Source organism: Tachypleus tridentatus, chromosome 7 (assembly GCF_004210375.1).
Source record: "Tachypleus tridentatus isolate NWPU-2018 chromosome 7, ASM421037v1, whole genome shotgun sequence".
Classification (NCBI taxonomy): Eukaryota; Metazoa; Arthropoda; class Merostomata; order Xiphosura; family Limulidae; genus Tachypleus; species Tachypleus tridentatus.
Window position 1 is genome coordinate 46,326,881 of NC_134831.1, and position 20,724 is coordinate 46,347,604.

A 20,724-nucleotide genomic window follows, 5' to 3' on the forward strand; every position below is an offset into this window, starting at 1 on the left:
AATATATTTCAAATAATTTTCATTGTTTACGGTGTTGAACAATTTATTCTAAACTAAGTATCGTGGCTTTATGTAAAATTCTCTATTTTGCCTGAATGTTTCTTAGGCATTGATGTGATGATAAAATAAAATACATAAGTTGTACCATAAGTTGAAATAATATCTGGAAATTATAAGAGTAAACATTTTGTAAGCAATCGCAAATAAATAAAAAGAGAAAAACGTTTTCTTAAAGTATTTTGAAAATTAACATGTAACGATTTTTGTGAGTAAAGTTTATTTTATTTTAAGTTTTGAAAGATGTCTGGATGACCTATAAAATAATTATTCACCATCATTCTTTCTCCATAATTCCACTGTTTCTGTTAAATTGATTAAACCCAGTATTATATTGATAAATTATACAATTAGTTAAATCAATATCTCTGAAAATAATTTACAGTGTCTTTATGTATTTCCAAGTAACGTATCATTTGTTGTCTTCTAACTTACCTGAGCTGACCGAATCTCTTGCTATATTTATATGTTAAAATTATACTTAGTATTCCGTTTGTTTGTTCATTCTTTTGAATTTCACTCAAAGCTACACTAGGGCGATTGAATAATTGTTAATGAACACACCTTTTTTTCTACACGTTTGGAATTTGTCACTTCTCTTATGGGAGCCACACTACTGTAGGAAACAGTAAGGTTGTCCGTAGACACAGCTTCATGTGGCGATTGAAGCAATTCACATTAGTAAACAATTAACATGAGACTGACACGAATATACCTCCTCCTAGGTGCTTCAAACATGTTAAAGAAAGATTGATTAGACAACATAATATTAAGGCTTTTACCTATTAAGTTTCTTACGACTTTTAAAAGATTCCACGATATTCAATTTACTGAGTCTATCAGCGCTGGTAATAAGCGGTAGTAGTAAGCTAAAACGTAAATATATTAAATACCAGATTGTTTTCAAACACCAGCAGAACCTTATTTCTATCTATCTTTACAGACTTTCTAGATCTAGCTAACAACTTGTTGGTTTCTGAAAATTCGAACACAATGATAAGATAATGAAAATACGTTCCATTGCACTCGTTTCTTGAATGACGAGAATGTCTTATTTTTTTTTGTTGAATTTAATGCACTGACATAACAGGTAGAACACTTAATTTACAGAGAAGAGGTAGTTTAATCCAAACACATATTATTCCAATAGTTACACAATCTCACTAATTGTCCCTAACGTTTAATACATTAGGTGTCGACATAAATAGTATCTTATCAATGAAAGTAGATAAGAACGTATAATAATATGTCAACCACACAATATCTGTAATATTCAGAGATGAAGACGTTTTGAACAATAACAGAATTCCTGGTTCCGAATTAGATGGAACAGTCACCTTAATGATTGGTCCTTTTTAGGACAGTCCAAGTTTACAGACTTCCAATACTAAAATCCTGTGTTCGATTTCCCGCAGTGGAGATAGCAAATATCCCAATATGGCTTTGCTCTAAGACAAGCAAACAATTTTTTCTTTGTTTTGTATGAAATTAAGATATAGACATCATAAGACCCATTAACATGCAAGAGCCATTAATGAGGTTACTTAGATTGTTTAGAGCAAATGCATTCCTTTATTAATAATTGGTAAAATTATGTAATACTTAAGATTATGACAAACAAATTTTAAAAAAATTATTTAATGGTTTGGTTTGTTTTGAATTAAGCACAAAGCATTTGTTTATGATTGTTTTATACATGTAATTTACATGAATAAACTACTTATACTAGTTTTTTTATAATTCTGAAATTCCTTCGTAAACAAATACTTACTGTGTGAATAAAAGGCCTTTCAAATACTCATACACATAATATACTCTCCCGCTCTATGTAGCCTAGTCTTTCATTTTTAGGAACACGCAATAATAAAAGATACAATTCCCTGCAATATGTATAAATAACTAACAGTAGTAAATTTATTACATATTGGATTAACAGTTAATAATTTAAACAACATGATTTGCAAAGATTACAGAAAAGTAAGTTAGTAACTTTTGTTCTAAATGATTCTGAAATAACTAAATTAATATAGAAATCTGTGTGAGTAAATAACATTTGAAAATATACATATACTATTGTATCTAGTTTTAATCACTTTATTAAAATTAACTCTTAAATGCTAACTAAACATTCCTTAAATTACATCGTATTTAGCTGGTATGTTAGATATAATATTTTTTTTAACACTATGTTCAATATTTGTCTGAAGAATAGAAAATCTTTAGATAAATATTTTTAAACAGAATTCTCGGATTATATTTTCTTTTTGATGATATCGTAGAACAGAAGTCGTTTCCTTTGAAATAATAATCACAAAAAAACAAGTTTATTCATCAGTAACCTTATAATGCATGATATTGCATTAACTTAGAGTTTATCAAATTATGAAAAATTAGGATTTTCTGCAATTTCCGATAAAAGACATGTTATAAATACAGTGGAATAAACACTTTTAAAACATTAACTTTCAAAACATTCATGGCAATGTTTGTATATGATATATGAGAATAATACATGAAGATAGTTAGTAAAGAGAAACAGCTGGAATCCAGAGAAAATTATTTTATTTTTATGTGTTTCATCCTATGGTCTCATCAAAGACAAGCCCTGAAAAACCAAACTAATACATCTATACTCCAGTTTACATTATTCTACTATGTTACTGAAGACGTCAGAGCATACGTCAATTATCAATGAGCCATTAACATATGGCATTTTACTTTATGAATTTGTTTTCATAATACAGCAAATGAAAATCTTTGAGATGGGTTAAAAAAATCTTTATCAGAGTAGCGACAGATAATAAACATAATGATACTTTATAACATATTTATTAAAAAGAAAGTGAAAGCTGTGTTGATGTTGTAGTTTTAAAACATCTGTAGATTAACTAGTATAAAGAAAGTCACTTCTAATGTTCAAAAGATTCGTAACTGATTCCCTCGATGTTCTTGTCGAAAGTTCTTGGAATTACTGGTTGTGTTTCAGGGAAAAGTATAGTAACAAGTATCCCTATGAAAGGAAGAAACAAACAAACAGGCATATAGACACAAAATTATAAATTATTTGCCATTACGCAATCACGTAATATATGTTCATTAATTTCTAAAGTATTTCACTTAGTGTCTCAGATTGCGAATGCTTGAAGTATCATAAAAACATGGTAGTTAATTTGCATTGTGAATTAGACATTTATTTACATTTATTATTTACAAAGAAACAAATGATAAAAACAACAAACGCTGATCTTTAAAACTTACTAAAATAGAATACTTCTTATTCCTAATTAAAACGACACCATTCTGACCTGTGAAAGACACAGTCGCTGTCACACAAAATGTAGCAAACCATCCCAACGAAGAAATAATACGATGGATAAATAAGGACCAGAGAAAGAAGGAAGCCGTCTAAAATAAAATGCCATGAATTATTAGGTAAAACTCGTTATGTTTACTTAATGTATTGTAAAAATATATCAACTTTATTTCTGATAATTTCAAATCTAGAAGATAAAGTGATTTTAAGGTAATTACATTTTCTCAAAGAGGGTTGGTCTTTAAATAAACTACACATAGTTGAATAATTTCGTTATAGAAACATTTATTTAGTTTTGGTTTAGCAATAAGAGGTCTGTTAAAAAAATACGTGGACTAACATCATAAAACAAAATGTACTCTATTTAGAAGTTACAGGTCTGGGACCCCTTCAAAGTATTCTCCTCCCCAACGCACACACTTATCCCAACGGTATTTCCACTTGTTGAAACAGTCCTGGTACGCTTCTTTTGTAATGTCCTCCAGCTCCTTCGTCGCATTTGCCTTAATATCGGGAATCGTCTCAAATCTTCTTTCTTTCAAGGGTCTTTTGAGTTTGGGGAACAAGAAAAAAATCGCAAGGAGCAAGGTCAGGTGAGTAGGGGGGTGGGGAAGAACAGTGATCGAGTGTTTGGCCAAAAACTCACGAGTTCTGAGAGCTGAATTTCGCAGCAACGCGGTGCATCTTCAATTTTTGTCAAAATCTCGTAACAAGATCCAACGGATATCCCACACACTTCAGCAAGCTCCCTGACAGTGAGACGTCGATTTGTCCGCACCAGGGTGTTGATTTTGTTGACGTGTGGGTCGTCAGTTGACGTGGAAGGACGTCCAGGACGCTCATCATCTTCAATAGACTGTCGACCATCCATAAAACGTTCATGCCACTTGAAACATGCCGTACGCTTCATAGCATCATCACCGTAAGCCGTGTTAAGTATAGCAAAAGTTTCAGTCGCAGATTTTTCAAGTTTAACACAAATTTTCACAGCAAGTCGTTGCACCTTCAGGTCATTCATTCTGAAATCCGCCAAACGAAAATATCGCAATTCACTTAAAACCGCGTAGCTAATACACAAATGAAGATACTGCAATCGTAAAATGGCGTCGTAATCAGCTGATCTGTGCGAACCTAGCGACACCAAGCGGATTCCTCTGAAACCAACTGGAGCCACGCAATTCAAACAGCCCGCGTATTTTTTGAACAACCCTCGTAAAAAAATTGAAACAATGTTGTGTACTTACTGATGTAAAAAATACCATTCCCAAAATTTCAGCAGTGTATTTCGATCCGAAAACTTCAGCAACAGCAGCCGGAATACAGACAAAGGCCAAGGAAAATGTAAAAGAGAGCCCACAAATCCAGATCATGTACATAACTTTTCCTTCAAGAGATGTCGCCACCATAGTGAACAGTAATACTGTCTTTATTCCCAGCAAGAGAAGAGTCGTTAACTAAAGATATAATATATTATAACTTAAGTGATTAAAATTTATAAAAAACTAATTGAAAATACAAGAAACATAAAACAACAGCTTTATAAAAGATCAGAATTATTATTTTTAATCCAGAGATATATTCTTATTATAAGTACACATTATTCGGTCCAGACTTTTGATTAAGTGTATGTTTTTTTCCTTTTATTTTGATGAGAAAAACAGTACTTATCAAATCGACTGATGATAGAGAAATCTAAAACTGTTCGTATAAGTTTTTCTTTGCGTTACACTAAACTGTTTTAAACATATTTTCAAAATAATGTTTTTTTCAACATTATTTTTACTGTGTCAGTATTATCTGAGTATTATCACACTGAAATATTTTCGCTTTATGTTCAAAGCAAAGAATGGACCTTGCTGTTATACGGTAGAGCTCAGACAAAAGTTTTATTATTATAAACTTTCTATCTTACTGTGTAACCATGAAGATTTTATACATTTAACACAAGAAATATTATCTTTATAATTTTTTAATAACAACATAAGTTCAATCACTTCCCTTTACACGTTTTTACCTTGTAAGATATTTTGTCTTGAATTAAGCCCACAGTCACCCGGCTGAGAGCCTGAACAGCTCCAGCTACAGAACCAACGATAGATAGAAACGTATCGTCTCCTATAAATGTCTGTCCATATGTCTGAAAAACAGTAAGAAAGTAATTTTGAGATGAAAAAGCAAAATTTCTTTCATCACTCAGGCTTGATTGTTTTAACATAGATCTGGAGTTGTTACTTAGTTTCTATACATAACTTCTCCTTATTTTTAGAAAACTGTACTCAGTAGTTGCATGCAGAGTTTTTAAAGGTTAATCTTTGTCACAGTAGTTGAAAGTTACAGATACTACTTACCTTATAAAAAACACTCACAAACGTAAATGGGTAATATGAGCACATACAAACTATTGATAAAAGATAAAATTCTTTCATTTTCAGAGCTTCTGCAGGTGTCACACGTAGCTTAACTTCATTATTTCTGTACGGTTGTTGGTCATCAGCGTTCGCATTGCCTGGAGTTTCATCCAATGATGTAGATAGTTTTTCAATATTTATTGTTGTTCTAGAGTCCAGTGTGTTTGTACTTGATTCTTTAATACGCGAATGCCTTGACGTTTTGCACATGCATGTTAATTCAGTGGATACTGTTTCTCCCTGGATTAAATATATCAGTACAGTTGTTCTGTATTAATAGAAACTGACAATACAATATAATAGAAAATAGTAGTACCAAATTTTCGTTTTTTAATTAACTGAATAAGTCATCATTTTACTAAAGTCTATTTTCTTTAAAAATCAATTCATTTCGTTAATATTAAACCTTTGCTGATCCTCTTTACATCAAAATTTAATCCACCAACGTTTCCATATATTAGTTTAAACACCTATCCTCACAGCTTCGGTTCACATATGCCAAAACTTCTTCAGAAATACGCAATAACACTAATTATTTTTTTCTAAGAATAGAATCTTACATACTGAAAAAGGAAGAAGAAAACAGGTACCACTTAATTAATGAAACATATCTGGAACACGGAGAGTGATGGCACTTATAAATAATCCATAAAACTTACTCTCATTTTTAAAAAGTATTGCTTGGAATAATGAAGCGTTTAAAAACGTGATTGATATAATGAAAGTTCTTTTACTGCCGCGTTTGGGTTTAATGAGGAGTTACTTATCATACAAACAACTCGTGTTTATATATAAACATCATCTAGATTTCTATTCATAATGTAACTAACAGGAAACCGAGCAGAAGTTAAACAGAGGATTTTAGAGCATTAAGAGGATATATCTCCAGCGATTTAATATATGTGGTTGAAACTGAATAATTTTTATAATTTGGTTGGAATTTAACATACGTCCACTTAGATTTTACTATTCAGAATTAAAAGATTCCCATCTCCCTTCATAAAAACTGTCACTAATAAATAAGTCGGACTTCTTCATATCCTATGATGAAGATTTGCTTTGAAATCTAAAGTTCCTTTAATAAGCTGTTTAATTCAGACGCCTCTAACCTGTTTTGATTCTTGTGGTAATTCTTTATACATGAGTAACCCAATCAGTAGAATGCCACCAGTGATGCTTGCCATTATCAGAAACAAAGCAGGAACACTTTCTATAATTTCATCGTTGTAAAAATATCTGAAAGAATGTTGAATGTTTACTTGTTAATAAAAAACTAAAGTGACGTAAGAATTAACTTAATACTACACTGATGAGATTAAACAGCATCACTCCACTTAACACAGATTTATTTGTAAGGTTAGAAACAAGGTTTCGACAATACAGATAGTCCAAGGTGTAGCCTTATGTGTAACTACAAAAATGAAATCAACACACAAAACTAATAAGAAAACTCAAGTATAAATTATAGCTACAATACCTTATGTTATACAATATTTGTGTCTTTCGAATACCTTGCTCCAGCCTGGTATTTAAAATGTCATTCACCTTGTTTCAACAACTAACATTTAATATTTCTAAATTTAATGAAGGAACGATCTATGGCATATAACTCTTTGAAGACATTGTAAATATTTTAAGATAAAAGTAATTAATAATGATTTCAAACAATAATATGGAAGATTTGGTCGATTATATCAGACTAGTTGCCTTACCCGTACCCTAGACGGAAGTTATGTAAGTTGATAAATGAAAGGTTGTCTTAGAACAAGTTAGAAAAAAGTTGTTACATTTACATATAATTTAAAAGACAAACACCTGCGAATGAAGAAAAATAAAGTTCTACGTTGTAAGAAACAGAGTCGATACGGGATAATTGTGACTCCGATTGCAAATCTAGATGAACACGCAGTAAAGATTTCACGAAGTTGGTGTTCGCATCTCGCGCATTAATAATTTTTTCAGTGTCATATAAGTAAAAGTTCCATTATAGCATGATTTTACAATCTTTATAATTTTCTACCGAAATGTTCTAAATATTTAGGACTTCTACAGTGAAAAAAATAATAGTTAAAATACAAAGTAGTAAGAATTTTGATTATTTTTTAGGAAAAGTAAGGGCCTGGCATGGCCTGGCGCGTTAAGGCGTGCGCTTTGTAATCTGAGGGTCGCGGGTTCGCGCCCGAGTCGCGCCAAATATGCTCGCCCTCCCAGCCGTGGGGGCGTTATAATGTCACAGTCAATCCCACTATTCGTTGGTAAAAGAGTAGCCCAAGAGTTGGCGGTGGGTGGTGATGACTAGCTGCCTTCCCTCTCGTCTTACACTCCTCAATTAGGGACGGCTAGCACAGATAACCCTCGAGTAGCTTTGTGCGAAATTCAAAAACAAACAAAAAAAAACAAGGAAAAGTAAATTAACACTCCTACAAAAAGTGGGACCTAATAGGCCCCAGAGCAACTTGAAAGGTTATTAATATTAAAAGAAATGGCAATTTCATTTAAATACAAATTTATTAGCCTAATATTAATAACCTTTCAAGTTGCTCTGGGGCCTATTAGGCCCCACTTTTCGTAGGAGTGTTAAGGTACTACAAAACTGAAAGTAGTAGTCTCTGTTTTATCTGTACAAAAGTTTACAGAAATTTGTTACTTACCCATCAGAAGCAGGTTCGAGATTATTAGGGTTCACAAAGAATGTCTGAACACAATTCATAAAGAGAGGAGTTACTGCAAACCCTGAAGCAACTAGCCCTGTCACAAAGCCTTTGTTGTTGGGAAATAACTGTGAAAAAAAAAAGTTAATTTATTTTGTGGTGATTCTTTTGAAATAATCAAGCTAAATGTGATATGACATTTTAAGTTAAGAAACGTATTGTGTGAACTATATATATTATCTGGTTACTACCGTGTTTCTCCGATAATAAGACCTACCTATAAAATAAGACCTAGTGTGATTTTTGGGGATAGTTTTAATACAAGCCCTAACCTTAAAATAAGCCCTAGTTAAGAGTGGCAGGAAGAGGAAAGAAATAAAAAAAATAATTTATTAATTAGTTTAATAGTTAGTTAATTAGTTTGTTTAAGTATTAATCAGTTAGTTTAATAGTTTAATAATAGTTTATTTTAAATGGTTAGTTTAATAGTTTTACTTTGTAACTTTATTTTTTTAATATATCAAAATAAGAAATCCCCCGAAAATAAGCCCTGGTGTCATATTTTGGAGTGAAAATTAATATAAGCCCTGTCTTATTTTCGGAGAAACACGGTAGTGGGAACGATATGTATTTGCATCACTAGACACATCCATTTCATTATAGATTTACGGGATTATTAAGAAGTGTATAAGAAAACAAAGCGAAACCACGTCTAATCATTAGTGATTGTTCCACGTAGACGAGCATACCACTATCGCCACTCCGTTAATCTAACTTGAAATTCAAATTTCACAAACGAAGAGACAGAAAACAAGTACCGAAGTCAGTAAGTTCCATTGTGAATGAACCAAAATAAAGATAATTCATGAAATATATTCGTGACGTATTTACATAATAATATTTGTTAGAAATCAACTCGTTGTTGTTGTTGTTTTAAATTAAGCACTAATCTACACAATTGGCTATTTGTGTTCAGCCACCAAAGGGTATCGAAACCTGTTTTTTAGCTTGGAAGTCCGCAGACATACTATTTTGCCAGTGAGAGGTAAACATGAAATAGATTCACAACTAATATGTAGAAAAACCAAGTTCGTAACATCACTAGCCAAAATGTCTCTTAAAACATGTTGAATTATAACCTTATATTGTTGTTAGTCTATGTACTTGAAGTACAAAATGAAATATATACATAAAAAGTGGAAAAATATTTCTTCATTTATTAATTTATAAGATTACACAAATACACTTATAAAGATTCACGACATCTCCATCATAGCCTCCTCTCAACAGCATTATTAAAACCTCAATGACCAGACAATATGATAATGTATCTAGATAAATGCATTTTGGCTTTTATGACATCTCCTATTTTCAGAAATAAATGGTGACGTGGAGTGACACGTACAAAGTTTAGATTCCAAGCGGTGTAATTACCCATACCCTTCTCATAACAGTTTGTACAAGTATGATGAATTCAAGAATTAATAAAATTCGAAGACTTAACTTATCGTGTAGGTTAGCTGTGGACGTTAACATGGATATATAAATGTATATACATATATGAATGTTGTTTTATATCAACAGAAAAAAATAGTTAAATGATATTTTTTAAACAAATGAAAAGTGAAATTATCTGTTTTTTAAACATTTCTAATTGAGATATTTTCGAAACAGCTGTGCTCACCTCGACAGCAGTAACCACTGGGTGACCAAAACAACATACAAACCCCAAAGTATCAATCACTCCATAAGTGATTATGGTTGTTACGAGGCTGTGTTGTATACTCCAGTACGTTCCTGCTATCCCAAAACTAACAGAAAAAAAATGTTTTATTTAACTTGAATAAATACGACAGTACGAGAACTACGAAAGTTACACACACATAATATTCACATTAACAAAAAGTATGTATTATATGAAGAGCTGTCTTTCAGATCTAAAAACAGTATTACCATCTCTCCTATTCCAATTTCTTACATTGTAATATTGCTCTTCCAATAAAGTATCATTATTTTGGATTTCCTTCTGTTCCTTTATCTATATAGCATATCTTTGTTGTACACTTATAGCGCAATCATTTCGTATCTTCCTACTTTATACCAACATATTTCATAATCATATATCGCAATGTCATCTTTGTTTTTGTGCTCAAACTTTGAACTCTTGTCAATGGATTTAATAATGGAAAAATCTCTTAAGACATTTAGTAGCGTTACATGAAACAAACAAAAAAGCGTTTCTGCAGGATTTATTGATCTACTTTGGTAGACAGTCACGTGCTATTTCTGGTGGTCTTCTTGTGGTAAAACTGTTATCACTTCAATTTAACAAGTATTTTATTTGTGCTTGCTCTTCAGAGAGTTACAAAGTCCTCACAATACTTTTTACTATGTTGTTAATTTCCATACACTCAATAAATTTCCTGTATTGCAACGTGTTTTCATCTTCAGAGTTGAAGAAATATTATATTATCATCAATCTACTACATTAGAGTGTTTTGTTATTATGTCGGTTAATTAGTATTATTTGACAGATAATGGTAATTTCAATTCATTTAATGATAACAAGTTAATATGTTTCTCAAATAAACGTTTACTATACCCACGCTCATTTTCATGCCTATTTTCAAATACTTTAATTTCTCAGCATAAAACCCAAACAGCTTTTAGTGTACCCTCTATTTCAGTAAGAAGGTGTCGTTTTCTTTGAATGAAAATTCCAATGACGTTTCTAAATTATTACAAAACTTACCGAGTTTTGTTAATTACAACTGTATATGTCATTATATATTATAACTATTGACAAACATGAATTAAACAGACCTGTTGCCATTGTTTCTATCAGTTATTATTATCATTACATATAAATACAATCATACATCTTACCAAAAAACACAAGAACCAATAATCATGCTCCAGCGACGTCCAATGAGAGAACCTAGTTTGCCTCCAAAGTAAAACAATGAACATGTAGAGATAAATGCATAGAAAATCCAGCTTGTTTCTTCATATGTTGTGTCCTTCTTGACTCTTTGTTTTAGGTAAGAAGTTATGTAAGGAGTAATGTTTCCAAATGTTAGTACTGTACCGAGTGCCAGATAAATCAGGAAACATCCAGCAACTGACACCAACGGTCGAACTTCCATTTTTCTATTTATTTATACGAATAAAAGAAATACTTTAAAGTTTGAACGAAATTAAGGAAAATATTATCCATAGTTATGCAATTCTATGATATACAGCACTTACCTAATCACATTATACAACTGCAACTGTAAAAAGTGTACTGAATATTTGGTCTTAATTGTCTTGCCATTACTTAAATAAATTCTTCAGTATTATAGACCCTCCAGTGGCACAGTGATATGACTGAAGACTCATAGTTATGGAAACCGGGTTTCAATACCCGCGGTGGGCAGAGCACCGATAGCATATTGTGTAGCTTTTGGCTTAATTCCAAATAAGAATGTATACCACAAATTTTATTCCTGATAGTATGTGTTATTTCTTAATTGCTTATGTTCTAAAAATACAGCAAATGACCATTATTCTCTTCAAACTTCTGTACTGGATAATGTAAAAACGAGCAAACTTGCACATTTTCATTCACATAAGGTCTGAATAAAACAACATATGAATTAAGATTTACATGTATTTAAACTAAAGTCATACAAAAACGAACGAAAATGTTCAGAAGTGTGTCGTGTTTTGGAATTTGCGATTGTAATGCAAATGACTTTTACGTATCAGCCTCCAAATATAGTTTTCAATCATGTTTTCGTTACGCGCTCACAGGTGACAAAAGCAAAGTTTGATGAGAAAAATAGGTATTTACCATTTACTTAGGCATAAGCAATTGGGAAATAACACTTTTTACCCAGGAACAACAAAAAGTAAAAATTTTGTTACATAATGTAATCAGTCAATCAGTGTTATAAAATTACACACATGAAAGGATTAATAAAAATGACGTCAAAAACGTACTCTGTTTACGCCAAAAACAAATAATATGAAAGGAAATAAATTCTTTAAAACTTACTAAAAGTTATTATATTTCCAACATCACTCAGTTTCAATGATATAAAAATCTTCTTCCTTATCGAGTTTAGGTCTTGGTACATTGTAAACAATGCTAAGTATTCTAAGATAAAATTCTTTATTCTCTTGTTGTATAATAACTGTACTAATAGTATCTCATGATTGTTAAAGGCTGAAGAATTACAGACATTATTTCGAATGTTATAAGTTTCAATGTGCCCTATGGAAGCGGAAAATTTTATATAGCGGCGTATTTAGGACCTCATCTGATCCAGAAACAATATCAAACGCGAATTCACACATCATTAGTAGATCTATGAATAGTTTTGTTTAGATAAATTGTGTGAAGTTTACCTCATTTGCTTCACATAATTATCTTAGAACTAAAGTTGAGATCAACGATTGCGTGATCCTAACAATATATCGAATAATAAGGAACGTGCAACACATGATACATCTGGCTTATTTTAGTACGTGTAACTATTTAGTGAATCAAAGGTTTAGAATAAATAGAAAACCAGAATATATAAAACTGAAATTAGGAAAGTGGTATCTTACAAAAGTAAATCAGAAATATACTAAGTGATTGTAAACAGTATATATTTTTTAACTTCGTGTAATTAGTAAAGTAACTACGAAACGAAATTAAAGAGTAAAATTTGTAATGTTTATACTGTAACTGTTCTGAATTACTTTCCACAACAGGTATAAATATAACAAAAAAAGCTTCTTACAGTGACCAATACTGTTTCTTCCTTTTCTTTAAAAAAATATTTAGGACAAAAAGTAATAATTATTTTAACCGTCACAGAAAATATGATACATGAAACCTAAGAAACGCTATGATTTCACACAGAGGAAAATAACTTTTAATCAAAACTATTTTTATACTTACATGACAACTGTTCTATTTGTGTGCATGCGCATTCATGTTTCAGAACAGATGGCTTGAAGCATTAGTGTAAGTGTAATCTTGTTTATTGTTTTAAAGTTATGGACACAACAAAGACAGGAATGATGTAGGTATATGTATTAATCTTGTTGGAAAAGTACTTTTCTATCATATACAAAACAATAATTCACATTCCGTGATGACAAGAAAACCGACGTCAAGAGAAAAAGATATATGTAAAACTCCTGGTATGGGTTGAGAAAATTTTATGTAGAGAAGCAAACAACGTTTCGATCTTCTTCGGTCATCGACAGGATCATAAATAAAGTAAGAGGTAACTGATCCGAATCTGAACACATGTTTAAGGGGGTTGTAATTTAGTGTAGGAATGTAGAGGACTTGCTTAGATGTTGGATTATATTCAGTATATAGGTATAAAGGAGTTCCTTTACTTAGGTTTATTTAGGGCTTGAGTTGTTGTAAAATTAAGGCTTTGTTTATGTTTGTTTCTGTATTTAGTAATTCGGTGTTTTTTATGGTTATATTGTGTTTATTTGATTTGCAGTGTTCGAAAACGCATGAAGGTGACTTTTTGTGTTCTTTGAATCTGGTTTCCAATTTTCTACTTGTTTCTCCAATATAGAAGTCGAGGCAGTTACCATATTGTATTTTATAAATAATATTGGTGTGGTGTTTGTCTCTATAGGTTTTACAAAGTATGGACCTTAGTTTTGTGCCTATTTTTTGAATAAATTTGGTATTAACTGGAATGTCATATTTTGTTACTGGTTTCTGCCAAATATTGGTTACTTTTCTTCTGATATCGGGAATATATGGTATGCAGCAGTATATGGTTTTGTGATTTTTTTTATTATTGGGATATATTTACTTTTGTTTGTAAATTTTGCTTCTTGTCTAAGTGTGTGCGTGTAATGTTTTTTTACGGTTTGTGGAAGAAACTTATTGATGTTCATAAAGTATTGTTTTATATTGTCTAATTCATTATTAATTTTATCTGGTGAGCATAGTTTTATGGCTGTGTTTATTTGGTTTCTTAGTATGTCGAGTGTTTGTTTTGTTTCATGTGCTGAGTCCCAAGAAATGTATAGTCTGGTATGGGTGATTTTTCGGTGAATTCCTGTTTTAAACTGTGTATCGGTTCTTGTAATTTTGAGATAAAGAAATGAAATTTGATTACTTTCTTCATGTTCACATAAGAAGTTAATGTTGGAATGAGCAGAGTTAATGTGACTGTAAAAATTAAATGTGTGTTCTGTAAATGTGAATCCCGCAATCGTGTCGTCTACATATCTGTACCAGTTTAGTGGTAGATGTAATGCTATTGTTGTTCGCTACTCTATATAGAATTTTCTCAATCCATACCAGCCGTTTTAACATTCTGGCCAGCAGTGTATAAATAATTCAAATAAACTCTATGCTGGTCCGTAATGGCCAGGTGGTTGAGACGTTCGACTCCTAATCTGAGGATTGCGGTTTCGAAACCTTGTCACACCAAACATACTCGGCTTTTCAGCCATGCAGGTATTATAACGTTACGGTCAATCTCACTATTCGTTAGAAAACAGTAGCCTAACATTTGGCGGTGGGTGGTCTGTTTTCCCTCTAGTTTTACACTGTTAATATTAGAGACGGCTAGTACAGAGAGACCTCGCGTAGCTTTGCAAGAAATTCAAAACAAACCAATCTATACATTAAAGTACGCCAGTACTAGTGGTGAGTTTCACTTCACATTTCGATAAATTTTAGGTCTTACTTACGATGGTGGTCAAAACTAAAAAAAAAACAAGTACAATATCGAGATTAAAAAAACAACGCATATTGAATATAAAGTTTCTTTCAAACTAGCTTTAAATCTACAAGAAATATACGTATATATAATTATTTTATTTTCGAGGTACATACAAAATAAGAACTATGTGACATCATTTGCCTTACTGAAAGATGTTCTTCGACATTTAATGATACGGCTACATGACCTTATCTTTATAGCAACACAATTTAATTGATAATTTAACCTAATTTTTTAACCCTTTGTGTTTAGTCTTTCGTTTTATACGTAAAACATTAAATCTACGATTTTGATATATCTACTCTTTAGTTTCTTCTTGCAAAGGCAAAAGGTGTTCCTCCAAACAGATTGTCTTCCTTTATTTTATTACAAACCCACATTGGTTTCTCTCCTATGATCACTGTAGGGAATTGAACCCCTAATTTTAACATTGTAAGTACGCTTTCTTGTTGTTTTTTTAATTATCGACGGCGGGTTACTACCAACCCATAACTCATCAGGCAGTTTGTTTCTTTTGAATTTCGTGCTAAAGCTGCACGATGGATGTCTGCGCTAGCTTTCCGTAATTAAGCAATGCAACACTAAAGGGAAGGCAGCTAGTCATCATCACCAACCCCCAACTCTTAGACTAATGTTTTATTAACGAAGAGTGGGATTGACCATGAATTTATTACGCCTGCATGGCTGAAAGAGCGAACATGTTTGTTGTTACGAGGATTCGACATTGTAAGTGCGTAAACTTGCTGCTTTCTCACTGGTAGAACATCTGCAAACATTTAGTTTCAAAATCAAGCTTGTTTAACAGTAGAGGTAAAACACTTTTTGTTAAATTTCACGCTACTACTTAAAGATAAACGTAAAACGTAAAACAATTTCATAAACTTGTTATCAAAAGGCCTGAGAAGACAAAAAATTTCTTTCATATAACGGTTTATATTTGATTATATTGTTCCTATTTAAAGCTGTACCCACCGATTATGATATTTAACTACTGTCCCGAAGGAAATGAAAACGCGTAAGTTGCATTTTCCCTCACTCCACTCACAAAATTAAAGATTGACTGTCACTCTTATTAGACACTAATAGCTTAAAGTGTAAAATTTGTATTATGTAATCGCATGGATTCGAACATGGTTCACTAATATCGATACACAGCACACTATCAGACGACCACCTGCGTCTTTTATTTATTTGTAGTTACAAACAACAAATCTTTTCTCTCTGCTATCATGCTGTTCTGGATGCCAGGACCTGTCATGCCATTACCCCACCGGTCTCCCCTGTTATCGTCGATGGCCTATTGCCAAACCTCACGCCTCTTCAAGTAGCCACGTTCATCTACCAAGCCAATCCGAGCGAAATTATGGACGCGTCCAGGATTCGAATCCTCCTCCGGTGGCTCGCGCAGGAAATTAAAAAATCAATATGAAATGAACCACACACATGTGAAAAAATGAAATTCGTTGCAGGTATTTCGATTTAACTCTTTGCATCTCAAAAAGAGATGCAAAGCAATCGAGGGCGCTGAGAAGAGACCTTCTCTTCGTCATACTCGTCATATATAATTTAGCTGGGCCAGTGATTGATTATTAATAGCTAAACCGACAAGATTTAAAGTTAACGAGTTTGTAATGCAATCTGGTGGTAAAGGTCTAATGGTGGTTCACGAGAGGTTAAATATTGACTCTACATAAAAAAAAAACATACACAAGAGGATTGGAATCTGTAGATCTGAAAACCTCAGAATTTGCTGTCCGGAGAAACGGGAGCACCCCGAAAAATCCACTTTTACAATCAGGGCGCCGAGAAGTCTACCCTGCCTGTGCCAGGAAGTTAATGGAAAGAAAATCATGGTTAGAGATAGCTTATAACAAAAAAAAAACACTAAAAAAATATACAACTATAAGTATTAAGTGTTAAGTATGCGATCGAACAAAAGATCGGCCTAAGGCACTAGAAGGGTAAATATATACAGTTCGTGGATACAAAACTGAATGATTAATTCTATCTGTCTTAATGAGTCGTAATATTTCGGTCTGGGACGACTGGTGTCTTCTTGCAAATCTTGTTTGTGAGCTCTTGCTGAATGTGATGTTGATATCCGTAGCGGTTGATATGACTATAGTCTTAACGAGCGTGGATTGAGTCTGGCATGAAACTGTCTTCATTTGTTTGGGTCGCTGCTGAAAGGTAACGTCAATATTGCTCAGAGTAGTCTTGTTTTTCTTCTTTACGTTATTAAGTATTGCTGCTTGCAGAAGAGATAATTGGGATACATGAAGATGAAAAGGTTACTGGACGAGGTGTAGTCTAACTGACAGACTTGACATGTTGAAGAGTAGTTGGTTGAATTCGGGGACGTTCGACACTAAAATCAAAATAGTGTTAGTACATCCGTGGTTAAGTATATAATCAGCTACCTGTTTTTGCTCAGTCACGACTTCAACAAAGTGAGTTGGTAAACCTGTGGTCTTTAAGTGGATTCTGTGGGCTGCATGTGGTTTCGTGGAAGTTGTTGTTTCCAGAGAATGTTGAATTTCAGCTGGAGTTACAGAGAGATAACGTTCTTGATAAATACCGAGTATAAGCTAATGGAACTTTTGGTGGGAGAGCACTGAGCGTTGATATCTACTTTCCATGGTTTACATAGATAATCACGGTCCTGGAGTGTTGAAGGCTGCTGTACTAAGCCTCACCGGCAATTGATTATAGTTTTTCTTGGGTCAACTGAGACGTTAGTTTTGAACTGGTCGATGAAGGCAATAATTTGACGAGTGGAGAAATCCAAAGTCAGTTCTTTAAGAATTACCAAGGGTACTAGTGATCTTGGCGTCAAAGGAAGCTTGTGGTGTGAAGGCAACATGACAAAGATGAATTCTCACGTCTGAACACTTTAGCTGCTAGTCGTAAAAATAAATAAATAAGCGCGCACACACACACTCACACATGTACCGCCAAGAGAATTCTCCACATCCTGCATTAATGTAAATTACATGAATGGTCTTATTAAAATTATTCTACTCCTGCTTTAACCAGTATCTAAATAGGTAAGTTAAGTTTACGGGTTTTAACCATACTAATTTATTATTGTGTATTTTTTAAGTATAAAAGCTGTCCAACTTTCTAAGAAATAAACTTGCAGCCCAGGTTGTCATCCATTTTACCACTTATCACGTAATTATTCTTGTTTCAATATTTGGCAGCGCTGCAAACTGATATCGCAAAATATGTAAGATACAGATATCTATTAACGTATATCTAAATATACGTACACTGTCATATTCCTCTCACATATTAGTTGCCTTGATATTAGTTTTTGTTTAAATATCCGTAATCATTTTGTATCGTATTTTGTGTGACTGTTGATTTAGAGTTACTTATAAAATAGTTAAGCGTGACAAAAAGAGAAACTGTTCAGAGTAAAATTGATTAAAGAATTGATAGATTTTCAATATCACAGATAAATAATCATGAAAAGTTGTTTTGTAATAACAATGAAATATTACCAGAACTCCACTTTAATCCTGCACTGCAACTACGAGTATCAAAATCTGGTTTTTAGCGTTTTAAGCCCACAGACTAACCGTTGATTTATCTTTCATTCTGACTATAAGATTTAAGAAAGAAATCGCAGATATGATGAAAATATCACAGCGAAATATCTGAAAATAGTTCAATTGTTTATTTGATAGAATAAGAAATTAATACCTATAGAGTACTTGATAACACAAAACACGGGAATACATTAGGATATTACCTGACTGCGTGTTATCTATCTCTTTCATTTTTGTTTCTTTTTCGTAGTTGGTGTGATTTATTCAAAGTTTCGCCTAATTAATGTAAAACTTTGTGTTTCCTTTCCACTAGATTTTTAATAATAACATACTTTTGTTTATTTGATCTTTTACTTTGATGATACACATGAAAAAAGTAATTTCACCGACTGCTTAATACATCAGAAACATTTAAACGTATTAATTATTACTAGTGTTGGACGAGAGGCCTCATCAGTCCCTGAGATGGCAGACGTAAGGTGATTAACATATAACATATTCTCCTTTGCTTTAAACTATGACTTTTTATAATTTCCATAACCCGAAAAGTATCTAAATGTTAATAACATAGAAATAATCAGTGTCGGTATACGGAAGACCTTTCAACTGATTTCATAGTTTTGTTAAACCAAAATCAGTTTCCAACACTTAAAATTTTTTTTGCACTTGTTATTTTCATTTTTCACACAATGTTTTGTTCTGCTGTTAGTATCTCCACTGCTATACAAACATTTGTCTAAGAGATAACATCATGGTAACAAGTTTTGTGCGTGTCTGTTCAGGTGGATCAAATTCAAACCTTTTGCATAAATCTCCAGTTAAAAATAATTTAATAAATGCTATAGAATTTTTGAATTCACTCTTTTTACCTCTTTTAAGATAAGTATGTAAGAAATTGTTAATGAAGACACCAATAGATTTCAACGAGAGAACCTCTACATTTCTAAATTGAAAACAATATATCCTTATAAATTGAAGCAATATTTTAACAACTCTACTGCTTTGAATTTAAGTAATAATTATTGTATTGTTAATTTTGTTTATAGATGACTGCTTTCATAAAAGTAAGAAAAATAGAGGCAATAAAATAATAAATTAAAATGGGTTTATTTATCAGAATTTTGTAGTAATTTGGATAATACTTTTTCTACCAGTACTAGTGTTCTTTAATTAATTTGTAAAAAGATTTATGAACTTAATCTTAACAAAATAAGAACATTAATGATAAGTTTTTTGTTTTTGGACACGATAATGCAAAATACTTACTTGTAGATATTATAAAGTATCTCTTAGAAGTCAGTGGTTCATGAAAAGAGAAACTAAAATTAAACTTTCATATTTGGTAATTAATTTTGACTTGCAGAATTCTAAAATTATTGATCATTCTATAAAAAGTAATGTCTTTCCTTGTAAAATTTAAAGCCTACCATGAGTTATAAATACGAAGTTCCAACTGGTCCACTGCTGTATAATGTAGAGAGATAGCCAATGTAACTCCACCGAAATGTTGTCCTTATTTCCGCAGTTACTTCGAAGACCTAGAATACCTTTTATACCCCACATAATAGCTGGTACCTTGAGATCCTTTTAGTTAGTACAGTGTTTATTTTATTTTATTTTTGTTTCGGCTTGTTTTTGTTTATAAAAAACATTATTAAAGTTATTATTAAAGATTTACCTCGATAAAATTAGGGTTCGATTCTCCTCAGTTGACACAGCAAATAGCTCGAAGAAGATTTGCTATATGAAACCCACACACACCCTGAAATACCATTCGAACATAACATAATGAGTCTAACATAGCCAGGTGCTTAAGGTACTCGACTCGTAATCTGAAGGTCGAGGGTTAGAACCTCGTCACACCAAAATGCTCGCCCTTTCAGCTGTGGGGGCGTTATAGTATAACTGTCAATCCTACTATTCCTTGGTTCAAGAGTAGTCCAAGAGTTGGCGATGGAAGGTGATGACTAGCTGATTTCCCTCTGGTCTTACACTGCTAAA

At 32.3% G+C, this 20,724-nt stretch overlaps 1 protein-coding gene across 1 annotated transcript; it reads right to left on the reverse strand.

Moving 5' to 3' along the window:
* Window positions 1-2,606: 2,606 nt before the first annotated feature.
* On the reverse strand, window positions 2,607-13,323 carry LOC143255579 (apicoplast pyruvate carrier 1-like). Its single transcript, XM_076511449.1, has 10 exons — window positions 13,202-13,323; window positions 11,316-11,579; window positions 10,114-10,240; window positions 8,430-8,557; window positions 6,888-7,014; window positions 5,719-6,018; window positions 5,385-5,507; window positions 4,615-4,824; window positions 3,363-3,462; window positions 2,607-3,067 (listed from the first exon to the last, which is right to left on the reverse strand). Exons 2-10 carry the CDS (start codon window positions 11,573-11,575, stop codon window positions 2,967-2,969), a joined length of 1,476 nt encoding a protein of 491 aa, XP_076367564.1. The 5' UTR covers window positions 11,576-11,579; window positions 13,202-13,323; the 3' UTR covers window positions 2,607-2,966.
* Between the last annotated feature and the right edge of the window lie 7,401 nt (window positions 13,324-20,724).

Bases quoted from the DNA above. Each gene is read 5' to 3' on its own strand.
- LOC143255579 (XM_076511449.1), bottom strand. From the start codon at position 11,575: ATGGAAGTTCGACCGTTGGTGTCAGTTGCTGGATGTTTCCTGATTTAT. The intron at 8,558-10,113 runs GTGAGCACAGCT...TTTTTTTCACAG, and splicing joins CAGTGGTTACTGCTGTCGAG to TTATTTCCCAACAACAAAGG. The intron at 6,019-6,887 runs GTTAGAGGCGTC...TATTTAATCCAG, and splicing joins TACCACAAGAATCAAAACAG to GGAGAAACAGTATCCACTGA.